Here is a 12,356-nt window from a genome sequence, read left to right as displayed (position 1 = left end):
CTTGAAATTATCATAGGGCGAATATGTGAATTTGGACAAAATACATGGATATCCACAACATTTAGTGGATTGATATCATAAATTGAATCAGCTTTTGAAATTAGAGTGATGAAAAAAAATATGCTAAGAAGAAAAGTGTTTCAATAAAATATAAGAGAGATTTCAGAGAAGAATTTCAAAATTGAATTCTGAATGACGTGAAAATGTTGAGACTCACGAACAATATTTATAGAAAAAAAGAAGCAAGTAAATTGCATCAATTTTGCCCTTAATTTAGTAATGAAATTAAATAGCAAAAACAATTTAAATAAAAAAACATGAAATGCATTGAATCAGAACAACATTAAATGTTCCTTAGAATTCTAGGATGACACGTGTACTTTTAAGAAAAAATAGCGCAATATATATAATAAAGATAAAGATAAAGATATTTATTTTTAAACAATTTTTTTTGACTAAAGTGACACTCATTTTAAAAATGATTATTTAACCTAAAACCTAGGGCAATAATTGTGTGTGCATGCATGGTTAGTTAACTAACCAATTGGGTCAAGTGGTAATATTTTCAAGGCAGGGTTGGTATTGGTCAACACGTAGGGATATAGATTATTGGTGATTGGTCCACACGCAGGGATATAGAAAATTTGTCATAACAAGTTCTCTACACTGGTCCTTTCAAAAAAAAAAAAAAAGTTTTCTACACCGGTCCACACGCAAGATGAGAAAATGAATAAACATAGTACAATATAAATAAGGAAGAACACTTGTTGAGAGTTATAAAATGAAATATTCTCTTTTTTAGTTATTTTTTAAATGTTGAAAAAGTGTTATTTTCAATGCAAAATTTAATTTAATTTTTATACTTTTAGGTTGTTAACCGGTTATTTATTTATTATTTATTTAAGTTTTCCCCAAAAGTTGAACAGTAACCACATTGAAGAAATTACTTTACAAGAGGCGGTAGACAATGACTGGTCCACACGGCAATAGGAAATGGCAAGGAAGTTTCATAGACCATTTTTCGTCAGAAGTTTTCTCCTTGTCTTAAAGTTTCACATCACACCACAAAAACATCCTCATTCATATTCTGCATTCTCAAACTCTTCTCATCTTATTTCTCTCAATTCTCATGGCCATGCAATTACCTTTCTATTCCTCTTCATTTTCCTATGCATTCAGTTACGATGTGTTCCTCATTTGTAAGGGCACCGACACTCGGTACGGTTTCACCGGCAATCTCTTGAAGGCTCTTATTGACAAGGGAATTCGTACCTTCCATGATGACGATGACAGTGATCTTCAAAGAAGAGACAAAGTCACACCAATCATTATTGAAGAATCCAGGATTTTGATTCCCATATTTTCTGCCAACTATGCATCTTCTTCATCTTGTTTGGACACACTTGTCCACATCATTCACTGCTACAAAACCAAGGGTTGCCTCGTTTTGCCTGTTTTCTTTGGTGTGGAACCTACTGATGTGCGACATCATACAGGTAGGTATGGTAAAGCATTGGCTGAGCATGAAAATAGGTTTCAAAATGATACGAAAAACATGGAGAGGTTGCAGCAATGGAAAGTGGCTCTGAGTCTGGCTGCTAACTTGCCCAGCTACCATGATGATAGTCATGGGTACGCCTATTTACTTAATTCCTGTTTTGCTTTTTGCATTTAATTTATTTAATTTCTATTCCTCAATACCATCTTAAAGCCTAAATGTGTAACACCTTTTTTATTTATGTTTTTAAACAATTGTTAGTTATTTATATGTCAAAATAGTTAAAAATGTATAATATATTATGAGTACATGGATGTGATTGTGTGATGTTGTTACATACTAACTTATATTATTGGACATGAATAGATATGAATACGAGCTTATTGGAAAGATAGTCAAATACATCTCCAACAAGATCAGTCGACAGTCCTTACATGTTGCCACTTACCCTGTTGGATTGCAGTCTCGAGTACAACAAGTGAAATCGCTTCTTGATGAGGGACCTGATGATGGGGTCCATATGGTTGGAATTTATGGGATTGGAGGCTCAGGTAAATCAACACTTGCAAGAGCAATCTATAATTTTGTTGCTGATCAATTTGAAGGTTTATGTTTTCTTGAACAAGTCAGAGAGAATTCAGCTTCAAATAGCTTGAAACGTTTCCAGGAGATGCTCCTTTCAAAGACACTTCAACTGAAAATTAAGTTAGCAGATGTCAGTGAGGGAATCTCAATCATAAAGGAAAGGTTGTGTAGAAAGAAGATTCTTTTGATTCTCGATGACGTTGACAATATGAAGCAACTGAATGCTTTGGCTGGAGGAGTTGATTGGTTCGGTCCTGGAAGCCGAGTCATCATCACCACCCGAGATAAACACTTACTAGCCTGTCATGAGATAGAAAAAACATATGCAGTAAAAGGGTTGAATGTGACAGAAGCTCTTGAATTGTTGAGGTGGATGGCTTTTAAAAATGACAAAGTTCCTTCAAGTTATGAAAAGATTTTGAATCGTGTAGTTGCTTATGCTTCTGGCCTTCCGGTAGTTATAGAAATAGTGGGTTCTAACTTGTTTGGAAAGAACATAGAAGAATGCAAGAATACATTAGATTGGTATGAAAAGATTCCCAATAAAGAGATCCAAAGAATACTTAAAGTGAGCTATGATTCTTTGGAGGAAGAGGAGCAAAGTGTCTTTCTAGACATTGCTTGTTGCTTCAAAGGTTGTAAATGGGAAAAGGTCAAAGAAATACTTCATGCTCATTATGGTCATTGCATAAATCATCATGTTGAAGTGCTAGTTGAAAAATGTCTCATTGACCATTTTGAATACGATAGTCATGTGTCATTACATAACTTGATAGAGAACATGGGTAAAGAACTCGTCCGACTAGAATCACCTTTTGAGCCTGGAAAAAGAAGCAGGTTATGGTTTGAAAAGGATATATTTGAAGTTCTAGAAGAAAACACTGTGAGTAAGATTGATATGCAGGAACAATTTGTTATTTAGCTTTTAACATGACTTTGCTCTTTTTGGATATGTATACAAGCATCTGATACTACTAATTCTTTTCAGTTAATTACACATAAATTTCTCTATCTTATTTGTATTGTGGTTGATTCATCTTTTTTTTTTTTTTTCGTTAAAAGGGAACCAGTAAAATTGAAATGATATATATGAATTTGCACTCTATGGAATCCGTAATAGACAAGAATGGAAAGGCCTTCAAGAAGATGACACACCTCAAAACGTTTATTACTGAAAATGGCTATCATATTCAAAGTCTCAAGTATCTTCCAAGAAGTTTGAGGGTAATGAAAGGATGTATTCTGAGGTCTCCATCATCTAGTAGTTTGAATAAGGCAAGTTAAACAATATCATTTTTTTTGTACATATATAGTTCCATTTCCTAATTGTATATATTTATAATTCACTATGAGAGTATAGTGTTTGGTTTTTATTTATTTATTTTTTGTTTCTTCTGTGTGTTTATGCAGAAGCTTGAGAATATGAAAGTGTTGATATTCGACAATTGTCAAGATTTAATCTATACACCCGATGTCTCATGGCTTCCAAATTTAGAAAAGTTCTCGTTTGCAAGATGTCATAATTTAGTTACAATTCACAATTCACTTAGATACCTAAATAGATTAGAAATCTTAAATGCAGAGGGTTGCGAGAAGCTCGAGAGTTTTCCACCCTTACAGTCTCCCTCTCTTCAGAATTTGGAACTCTCTAATTGTAAGAGTCTCAAGAGTTTTCCAGAATTATTATGCAAGATGACAAATATAAAATCTATCTTGTTGAAGGAAACTTCCATAGGAGAATTTCCATTTTCCTTTCAAAATCTTAGTGAACTTCGTCACTTAACAATATCAGGTGACAATTTAAAAATTAACCTTCTTAGGATCCTTAGATTGGATGAATGCAAGTGTTTTGAGGAAGATCGAGGGATTCCATCGAATCTAGAAAAGTTTTCTGGATTTCAATGCAAATCAAGGCACAGAAGCAAGGGACACACCATTTCTTTCTGGTTTCGTAAAAAGATCCCTTTTAGAACAATTATTATTATTCTTCTTTGTTTGTCAATGGCTATAAATATACTCTTTTTGACAAAGCACTTTGTAGTGTGGGAAACTTGTGCCTAAACTCAAGGAAGCACTTCTACTATTATTCATCAAATGTAAAAATGGGAATCATGTACAAGGAGAAAAACAACATGGAGGAGAATGCCATATTCACCAATTCTTATGGAAAGATAAAATTAGATGAATGTCGCAATGCTTTGCAATCACAATTCGACGCTTTAGTGTCAGGCATGCCAAACTTCGTGCTTACTGAAACAAAAGAAAAGGAACACCGTTGATAGATAGATTCCATGGTCAAGGTATATATTTAACTTTATCATGAACCAAATAATTGTTTCTTCCTGCACAAGTTTTTCAAATCATTAAAGACGTTTCTGGAGTCAGACAGTGCACAAAATGCTTAGTTTTGGCATGCTATGTAAATTCATCTTGTCGAGTAATCAATATCGATCTTATATGTTGCAGCATAACTCTATATTGTGTTACTTATCACATCTGTTTGAAATTTGAATGCAGGCGACCTGCAGAAATAAGAATCCACAGCTATCAACTTGAATATTTGCATGGCCATTACATAAGGATGCTTCAGAGGTATGAACTTTGAGGTTTGGAATCCCTTTGGTCCAGAACTTTTAATAGGTGTAGTGGAGCTGGAAACTTTCACACAAGGTCTTATAAATTGGGACGGATCATGAATTAACGTTGTTACAAGCAAGACCCTTATACTTCGAAGATTTTGATCATAAATGCTTTTGATCATAATATTTATAAAAGATAATTTGAAAAAGAAATTGATTGCCATCTCATAGTAATATATTTATAAATATGCTTTTGATCATAATATGCATGACTTGTTATTTCTTAGGGTGTATGAAGACCGTTATGAAAAAAATTAGCTGACTATCTCAATGCATCATTATCAGAAAAGAAAAGGAAACAAAACAAATTTTCAATCCTTATGGATTTTCAGAGAAAGATGTGGGTGCAACAAAAGGAATTGATGAAAGAAGAGAATACAAAGATGTTGGGTACATTCCTTGGTCTAGGTTCATCATAAAGTTAACCGCTTTGTTGTTATTCTCTCAATCTCAACATTCCTTGATTAATGTTTGTTCACTCTAAAATATTGCTTCAACTTACTGTGGAGGATGCTTTGTAGCACATACACTTCTCACGAAGACGTGTACATGTCCGACACATGTCTGTAAGTTCGACATCGACACCACTGACTACATTCAAATATGTTATTTTCTTCAATTTCTACCAGTGTCGACACATGTTTTTTAATATTGCTCTACATTTAGTTGATTAAGAAAGTGGCTTTACTATTAGCTAGTAAACATATACGTTTCATAAACTTGAAGAAGTCCTAACTAATGTTATATGCTTTCAGGCTATTTGGATTTTTAACTTTTATGAATGAAATTTAACGTGATTGCAATTCAAACATGATACATAATTCATAAAAATTCCACTAGCTTATAAGCACACACGAGGTTTACAGTGAGCTAAATGCTTAGTTTTGTCGAAATAATCAATATGGATCTTATCTGTTGAGCATAACTGTATATTATGTTACTTATCAAATCTATTTGAATGCATGTGACCAGTGGAAAGTTGAATCCAGAGCTATCAGAGGCATCTGAAACAATCAGGTCTGATGAATGTTTCGGATCGGGGTCGGGAATCCATCTCTCAGGGCCTCCACCTATATCCCTTCAGTCCAGAACTTTTAAAAGCTGTGGTGGAAGTTGGACATATCCACAAAAACATCTAATAAATTGCACCACATCCAATAAATTGCGGCGGATCCTCTGTGAATGTTGTTACAAGTAAGATCCTTATACTTTGAAACCATAAATACTTTTAATTATAATCTTTATAAATATGCATGACTTGTCATTTCTTAGGGTGTATGAAGACCGTTATAAAAATGTGTATCTTTTGTCCAACAGGTCAATTTAGATACAAACTTCATCTTATATCACAGTTAAATAGATAGTTTAAGGGATTAAAAATTGCAAAAAAAAAAAAAATTAAAAAAATCTGTTCAGGAAATATTTAAATGTATGTACTTCATGGTATAAAGAAGCCTTTTTTATAATTCTAAGTTTTGGTTTTGTACTTACAATAGGAAAAATTAATTTACTTCGATCTGCTACTCCTTAATGTATCTCAAGAATTCATATTTCCTTCATATGATTTATTAATATTTTAAACTGAATTTCATTTTATTTTCTCATTTTGACCGTAACATGTCAGAATTTTTTGTTTTCTGCATAATGGTTTGTATGACAATTTCAAGAGTGGATTCTCTCTTGTTGAAATAAACATAAAGAAATTATGTTTGAAACTCAGGCAACTTTTCTCTAACGAAAACTAAGCATTTACTTGTTCTTTGTCTGTACATTGTCAGGAAACCATCTGTAGTCATCTGGCTATTTGCATTGTCATGCGACATGTCTAGAGATTGCTCGCAGCATAGAATCCGTTGGTTTTGAGAATTTCAATCTTAGTACACAAACTTGAATCCGTATAGAAAGATTAAAGCAGATGAAGATCAGAACTCAGAAGTTTTTTGAGACAGAACTTGAGTAGCAGAAACAACACTGTATGGCTCTTGTAATTAATAAGGTATTCTTGTGTAAAAGCAGTTTTCTGCCAAATCATTTTTCTGCAACAGAACTTGTGTCGCAGCAACAACAAATGTATGTATGATTCTGACAGATGGTTCATCTCAAATCTCTATTCAATGATGTGAACTAACATTTCTTAAATAAAAGTGTTTGATTTTTAATTACAACTAGACTTTGAATATTCTCATAAAAAAGGTATTGTATATATTATATCATAATAGCTTTTAAAATATAATTATTGTACCATCCAGAATGGGAGAGTAAGCCAAAACCCATTAAAATGAGAAAAAACTAAGAACCTCCCACAAGGCCAAAAACCAGTAACCGGAGCTGATAAAAAACTAATTAGTGAAATCACTAGAGTTCACCCCCCATTGGACCAAAAACTAAAGGAAGAGAACTCTAAACCAACACAGAATGAGATACCACCAACAAATTCATGAGCCAAAAAAACCCATAACAGCCAGCTTTACACATGCTACCCATACTTTCCATATTCTAAGTAATTACAATATATAATCACAGAAATTATTAGAAGATATAATTGAATATTCATATGATCAACTTCAAAAACCTTAGCACATATTTGACGAGTGTATTTTACCATAAAAGTAATTAAAGCATCCCTCAATAGAATTGGAAGGGATATTGACATTGAACCAAACTGGTTTGCAACTCTTCTTAGAAGTGCGATAGGAAATGGTGAAAACCACATTACTTTGCAATGAATTGTGGAAGTGTAACCAACCAATCAGTTTCTATTTCCTGAACTGTACATATTGGCTGCAGACAGATGCAATACCATGTCGCAAAAGCGGATGTAGGCGGAAAATATACAGGTTTGGCGCTGGTGCTGGTGGCGAAGTCTGAATGGGAATGAGCAAAGAATGGTGGAAAATTTATAGCTGCAGGAACCTGTATCAGATTTTGTTAAATTGTTGCCGGAGAGTACAGCAGATTCTCAGAGAAAGGATGTTATCAAGAGCTGTGAAATTTGCGTTTTTCAATGATTTCGACGATGAATTATTGAAGGCAGTGCATAGATTATGGCTCACATCAGTGCTAAAAAAAGTTGTGTATGGTTGGAGACTCTTACAAGATAGGCTTCCTAACCGGCTCGATTGTGAGGATTCCCTATGGACATTCCTTGACACGATCCCTCAAACTTTCAATCCCGGTCAAATGTTCACCTTTCTGCTCACTGACACAATGGCAGAAACATCACAACACCCGACCTTCAGCTTCAATATCCCTGGTTTCTGCATCATCATATTTTATCCCAGCGGTGATGAGTGCTGATTTTTCTCCTCTGTGGCTACCAACTGATAGAGAAAATTTTAGGGTTTTCAGCTTCTTGTCTCTGGCGTTGGATTTGAGTGACATCCATAGCACTCTTTTTCCTCTATGGACACCATTGCATTGCATATAGGAAATAAGAGTAGGAAATGGATGAACACTGTTCTTTTCGTGATCACATGAGTATCGTTTGGGCACAGTCACAATGTATTGTTTGTCCTTGCTGCATTTTCAACCAGTAAATTTGCTTTAGTTGTTATCCACAATTTGATTAATGTCTGTATTATATATATTAAAGTTCATACCATATTATTCCCAATAATTTAATGTCTAGTTGTAAGTTGAACATGTGTTTGGCTGCAAAAACAAGAAATCAGGGTCTAGCTATGCGGCAAAGTACAAAACGCTAATTAGTTTGAATTGTTTCAGTTTTAAGCTACAGACTGTCAACAAAATTTCCTCTAACAGAAGCATTAATATGGTTTGTTGTTTTAATGGCAAAATATTGAAACCTTATAAGTTTGGATAAATATATATTAGTCATTCATTTTAAATTAAGTTGTTAGTATATATTCTGAAACCTTTTTATGTTTGGATTTATATATTATGGCCGATTGGAAGGTTTGTTATATATCTGAATGACCATTTGAAAATTCTTTAGAAGAAAATATGAGTTCAACTTCACTTGAAAAGGAATTCCTGAAAATGATTTGTTTGTATGTGGTTCAAATTTACATGTTTGGATATAAAAGCTTAATCAAGACAATCTGGGATTCATTTCTCTTTCCATTCCTTTACTTTTATTAGTTTGTTGTCCTTAGGAGCTACCCTAAGGTCTCAGACACAAACAGCTTGTAAGACTTGACTTCAAAAGCGTATTCGGTGTCGGACACTAATACATGTAGTGTCGGCATGGCAGTGTCGTGTCCGATGAACGTATTTGTCTCGGTCCTACATAGAGAAGAATGAAGTATTTTCTAAGATTGTCCTAAACCTGTATGTTAAAAATGAAACGCAAGTGCATTGCAGAGTGGTAGACGTTTATATCAAATCCTTAAGTCAACCAATCAAATAGCTACTACGATAACGTATTATCTTGGGTTAGTCACAAACCTGCATGTCAAAAACGAAACAACAAGTAAAATGAATTTCATGAAAGTTAATAATGCATATTGTTTGAAGTGGGGAGATATTGTGATTGAAAATCAGACAAAAAGAATGATGACAAGTTTAGAGGGAGTACAAAAATTTGTCGAGTAATCAATATCGATCTTCTCTGTTGCAGCATAACTGTATATTGTGTTACTTATCACATCTATTTGAATGCTTGTGACTTGCAGAATGGAGAAGCCATAGCTATCAACTTGAATTTTTGTTCAACTAGTACATAAGGATGCTTCAGAGGCATCAAAAGCAATCAGGTCTGATGAAAGTTTGGGAATCCATCTCTCGCGTCCTCCAGCTATATCCCTTCAGTCCAGAACTCTTAAAAGGTGATGGAAGCTTTTCAACTGACGTCTAATAAATTGCGGTGGATCATATAGATGAATGCTGTTACAAGTAAGATCCTTATACTTTGAAAGCATAAGTTCTTATAATCATAATATTTTCGAAACATCTTTTTAAAAAGAAGTTGATCATTATCCGAAAATAATATATTTTCAAATAGCAATAACTTGTCATTTCTTAGGTATTATGAAAAGAAGTAGTATGAAGACCATTAATGTAAATGTGTACCTTTTTCCGGCAGGTAAAATTAGATCAAAACTTCATCTTATATGTGTTTCATAACAAAATTGTAGTTTAGTACATCAAAAATAGAAATGAAATTCTATGACTACATAGATTGAAAGTCCTTTTATCTGATGAAATTAACCTCTCTTTTTTTTTCTTCTCATTTTGAATGCACGTTTCCTTTTCACAATTGTAGCAAGTTAGGTTTCTGGTTTTCTGCATAATGGTGTGCATGAGAATTTCAGACTGTCCAGTCAGTTATTTTTGGAACTTTTCTCTAACTATGACCTAAGCATTCATTTCTTCTTTTACAGTTCATTACCAGAAATCCATCGATTGTTGTCTGGCTTTTTGCATTGTCATAGGACGTGTCTCGCAGTGGCTCAAACCACATAGTCCGTGGCCGCCTGGCTTTCTGCAGCTCGACGTATTTCCTTTCGTGCTATCCATGCGTGCCCTTGGTGAGGACTTGCGTTTTAAATTATCTGTCCCCAAAGCTTCATAGCTACAAGGAAGGAACAAATGTATTTATTATTATTTTTTTTTTTGCTGAATGGGAAGAGTTGTTCTATCCTATTTTCATAATGAAATGTGTTCAGTTTTTGTTGCTATTGTAAGTTTTTTATTAATATTAACATTTTATTTATTTATGTAAATGTAGGTCAAAATGGCTATGGTTGGATGGGTTTCTTAAACTAAACACTTGGCCACGACGACGGCTATAGCTCTGTCAATGACGGAGTGAATGCAAGGGATAACTTAATTACCTTTGACGACCTTCTTGAGAAGCTTCTCATCCAGGAACTATCAATCGCCGCTGTTCAGCAACAACCCCCTGCCCCATTCACTGCCTTGAATGCTCAGGTAAGACCCAACAACAAACGGCGCCCTGCCAAGCTCCCCACACAATCAAATCAACGCCCTGGAAATCGCAAACCCTTCCTCGGCAAATGTCAGTGGTGTAATGTCAGATGATCTCGCCCATATCACTCACCCGTCTGCGCCCTCATCACCAATGCCCAATGACCTCGCTCACACCACTCAACAACAGTCGCCGTCCTCAAAAACATCCAGCGAGCTCGCCGAATCCACTCAAACATCTTCGCCCTCTTCACCAAACTCCAATGAGGTCGCCCAAAACATTCAAATATCCTCGCCCGCATCTCCAACATCCAATGAACTGGCCAACATCACTACATCGCCAACACCTCCACCACCGCCCCCACCCACTGCTCGCCCACACAACAACCACACTACCAACGTCGGTGGGATCATCACCCGTTCTCAAAACAACATTGTTAAAACCATCAAAAAGCTTAACCTTCATGTTCGCCCCTTATGTCCCATCGAACCAAGCAATATCACTCAAGCCCTTCGTGACCATGATTGGCGCTCGATTATGCAAGATGAATTTGATGCCTTACAGAACAATAACACATGGGATCTTGTTAGCCGGTCCTTTGCTCAGAATTTGGTTGGATGTAAATTGGTTTTTCGTATCAAACGAAATCCGGATGGCTCCACTGATCGTAACAAGGCACGACTAGTCGCCATAGGATTTCATCAACGCCTTGGTTGTGACTACACAAAAACATTCAGTCCAGTTGTTAAACCGGCGACTATTCGAATTCTCCTTACACTTGCAGTTCGTCAAGGATGGTCCCTTCGCCAGCTTGATGTTAACAATGCGTTCCTCCAAGGTACACTCAAGGAGGAAGTATTCATGTTACAACCACCTGGATTTGTCGAGAAAAACTTCACTGATCATATTTGTCGTCTCAAAAATGCACTTTACGGCTTAAGGCAAGCACCTCGTGCCTGGTATACGGAGCTTCGAGTATTCCTTTTATCCCTTGGCTTCGTCAACTCCACTGCTGATGCCTCTTTATTCATCCACCACAAACCAGGTGTTCCACCATGCAACACCCCGTTTTCCCAATGTAAAAATTTCATTTAATTAATCAGAGTATTCACAAAAACGGAATGTCACATTCTTTTCTTAAAGTCATAAACTGAATAAATAACTATTTATCCTTTAAAATTCAATAACAAAATCTTTAATACTTCGCAGCGGAATTTATTTCAACATCTAAAATAGTCTTTGGCACGAAGGCCTCTTCATAATTATCTCATATAATCCAATCTAAAAACATAGTCATAAATCTTCTTAAAAACAATACGTAAGGAATAGAAAGACAACAATAAAATTTCCATCCCGTTACGTATCAGAGCATCTAAAGACACACATGAGAGCTAATCCACTCACAACAGTAATCTAACAGCAACTTAAACTCGATCACCTGCAAGTTACTCATACGAAGAGCAACATTTTCAAGCAGAAGGGGTGAGATTTCACAAAACAATAATATCAAGCATATAATTCAATAATTATATTTAACAACACAAATAACTTCCTCTATTAATAATAATAATAATCTTTCATGTAATAATTCTTAATAACTCAACCAACTTCTAATTATCATTTACTTCATATTCATCACATTATAAACATCATCATATAACACATAATAACTAAATCCTAACCAACGTAGATCATCACATCATAATCATAATTCATATACAACATAACGACATCATTAATTCGT

At 34.9% G+C, this 12,356-nt stretch overlaps 1 protein-coding gene across 2 annotated transcripts; it reads left to right on the top strand.

Annotated features, from left to right (window-relative positions):
• The first annotated feature begins 1,000 nt into the window (after positions 1-1,000).
• On the top strand, positions 1,001-6,884 carry LOC25479404 (TMV resistance protein N). 2 transcript variants are annotated; one of them, XM_024774871.2, is made up of 8 exons: positions 1,001-1,632; positions 1,865-2,966; positions 3,146-3,358; positions 3,494-4,383; positions 4,601-4,675; positions 5,008-5,288; positions 5,695-5,916; positions 6,501-6,884. In XM_024774871.2, exons 1-4 carry the CDS (start codon positions 1,130-1,132, stop codon positions 4,142-4,144), a joined length of 2,469 nt encoding a protein of 822 aa, XP_024630639.1. In that variant the 5' UTR covers positions 1,001-1,129; the 3' UTR covers positions 4,145-4,383; positions 4,601-4,675; positions 5,008-5,288; positions 5,695-5,916; positions 6,501-6,884. The 2 variants fall into 2 exon arrangements, with proteins under 2 accessions (XP_024630639.1, XP_024630637.1); XM_024774869.2 differs by having other exon boundaries at positions 4,950-5,288.
• Positions 6,885-12,356: the final 5,472 nt, after the last annotated feature.

This window comes from Medicago truncatula, chromosome 6, assembly GCF_003473485.1.
Source record: "Medicago truncatula cultivar Jemalong A17 chromosome 6, MtrunA17r5.0-ANR, whole genome shotgun sequence".
Classification (NCBI taxonomy): Eukaryota; Viridiplantae; Streptophyta; class Magnoliopsida; order Fabales; family Fabaceae; genus Medicago; species Medicago truncatula.
The sequence above is the reverse complement of the archived record's forward strand: the minus strand, read 5'-3'. Positions and strand labels throughout refer to the sequence as shown.

Coding starts and splice junctions, on each gene's coding strand:
- LOC25479404 (XM_024774871.2), top strand. CDS start 1,130: ATGGCCATGCAATTACCTTTCTATTCCTCTTCATTTTCCTATGCATTC. Junction 1,633..1,864: donor TACCATGATGATAGTCATGG/GTACGCCTATTT, acceptor GGACATGAATAG/ATATGAATACGAGCTTATTG. Junction 2,967..3,145: donor AAGTTCTAGAAGAAAACACT/GTGAGTAAGATT, acceptor TTTCGTTAAAAG/GGAACCAGTAAAATTGAAAT.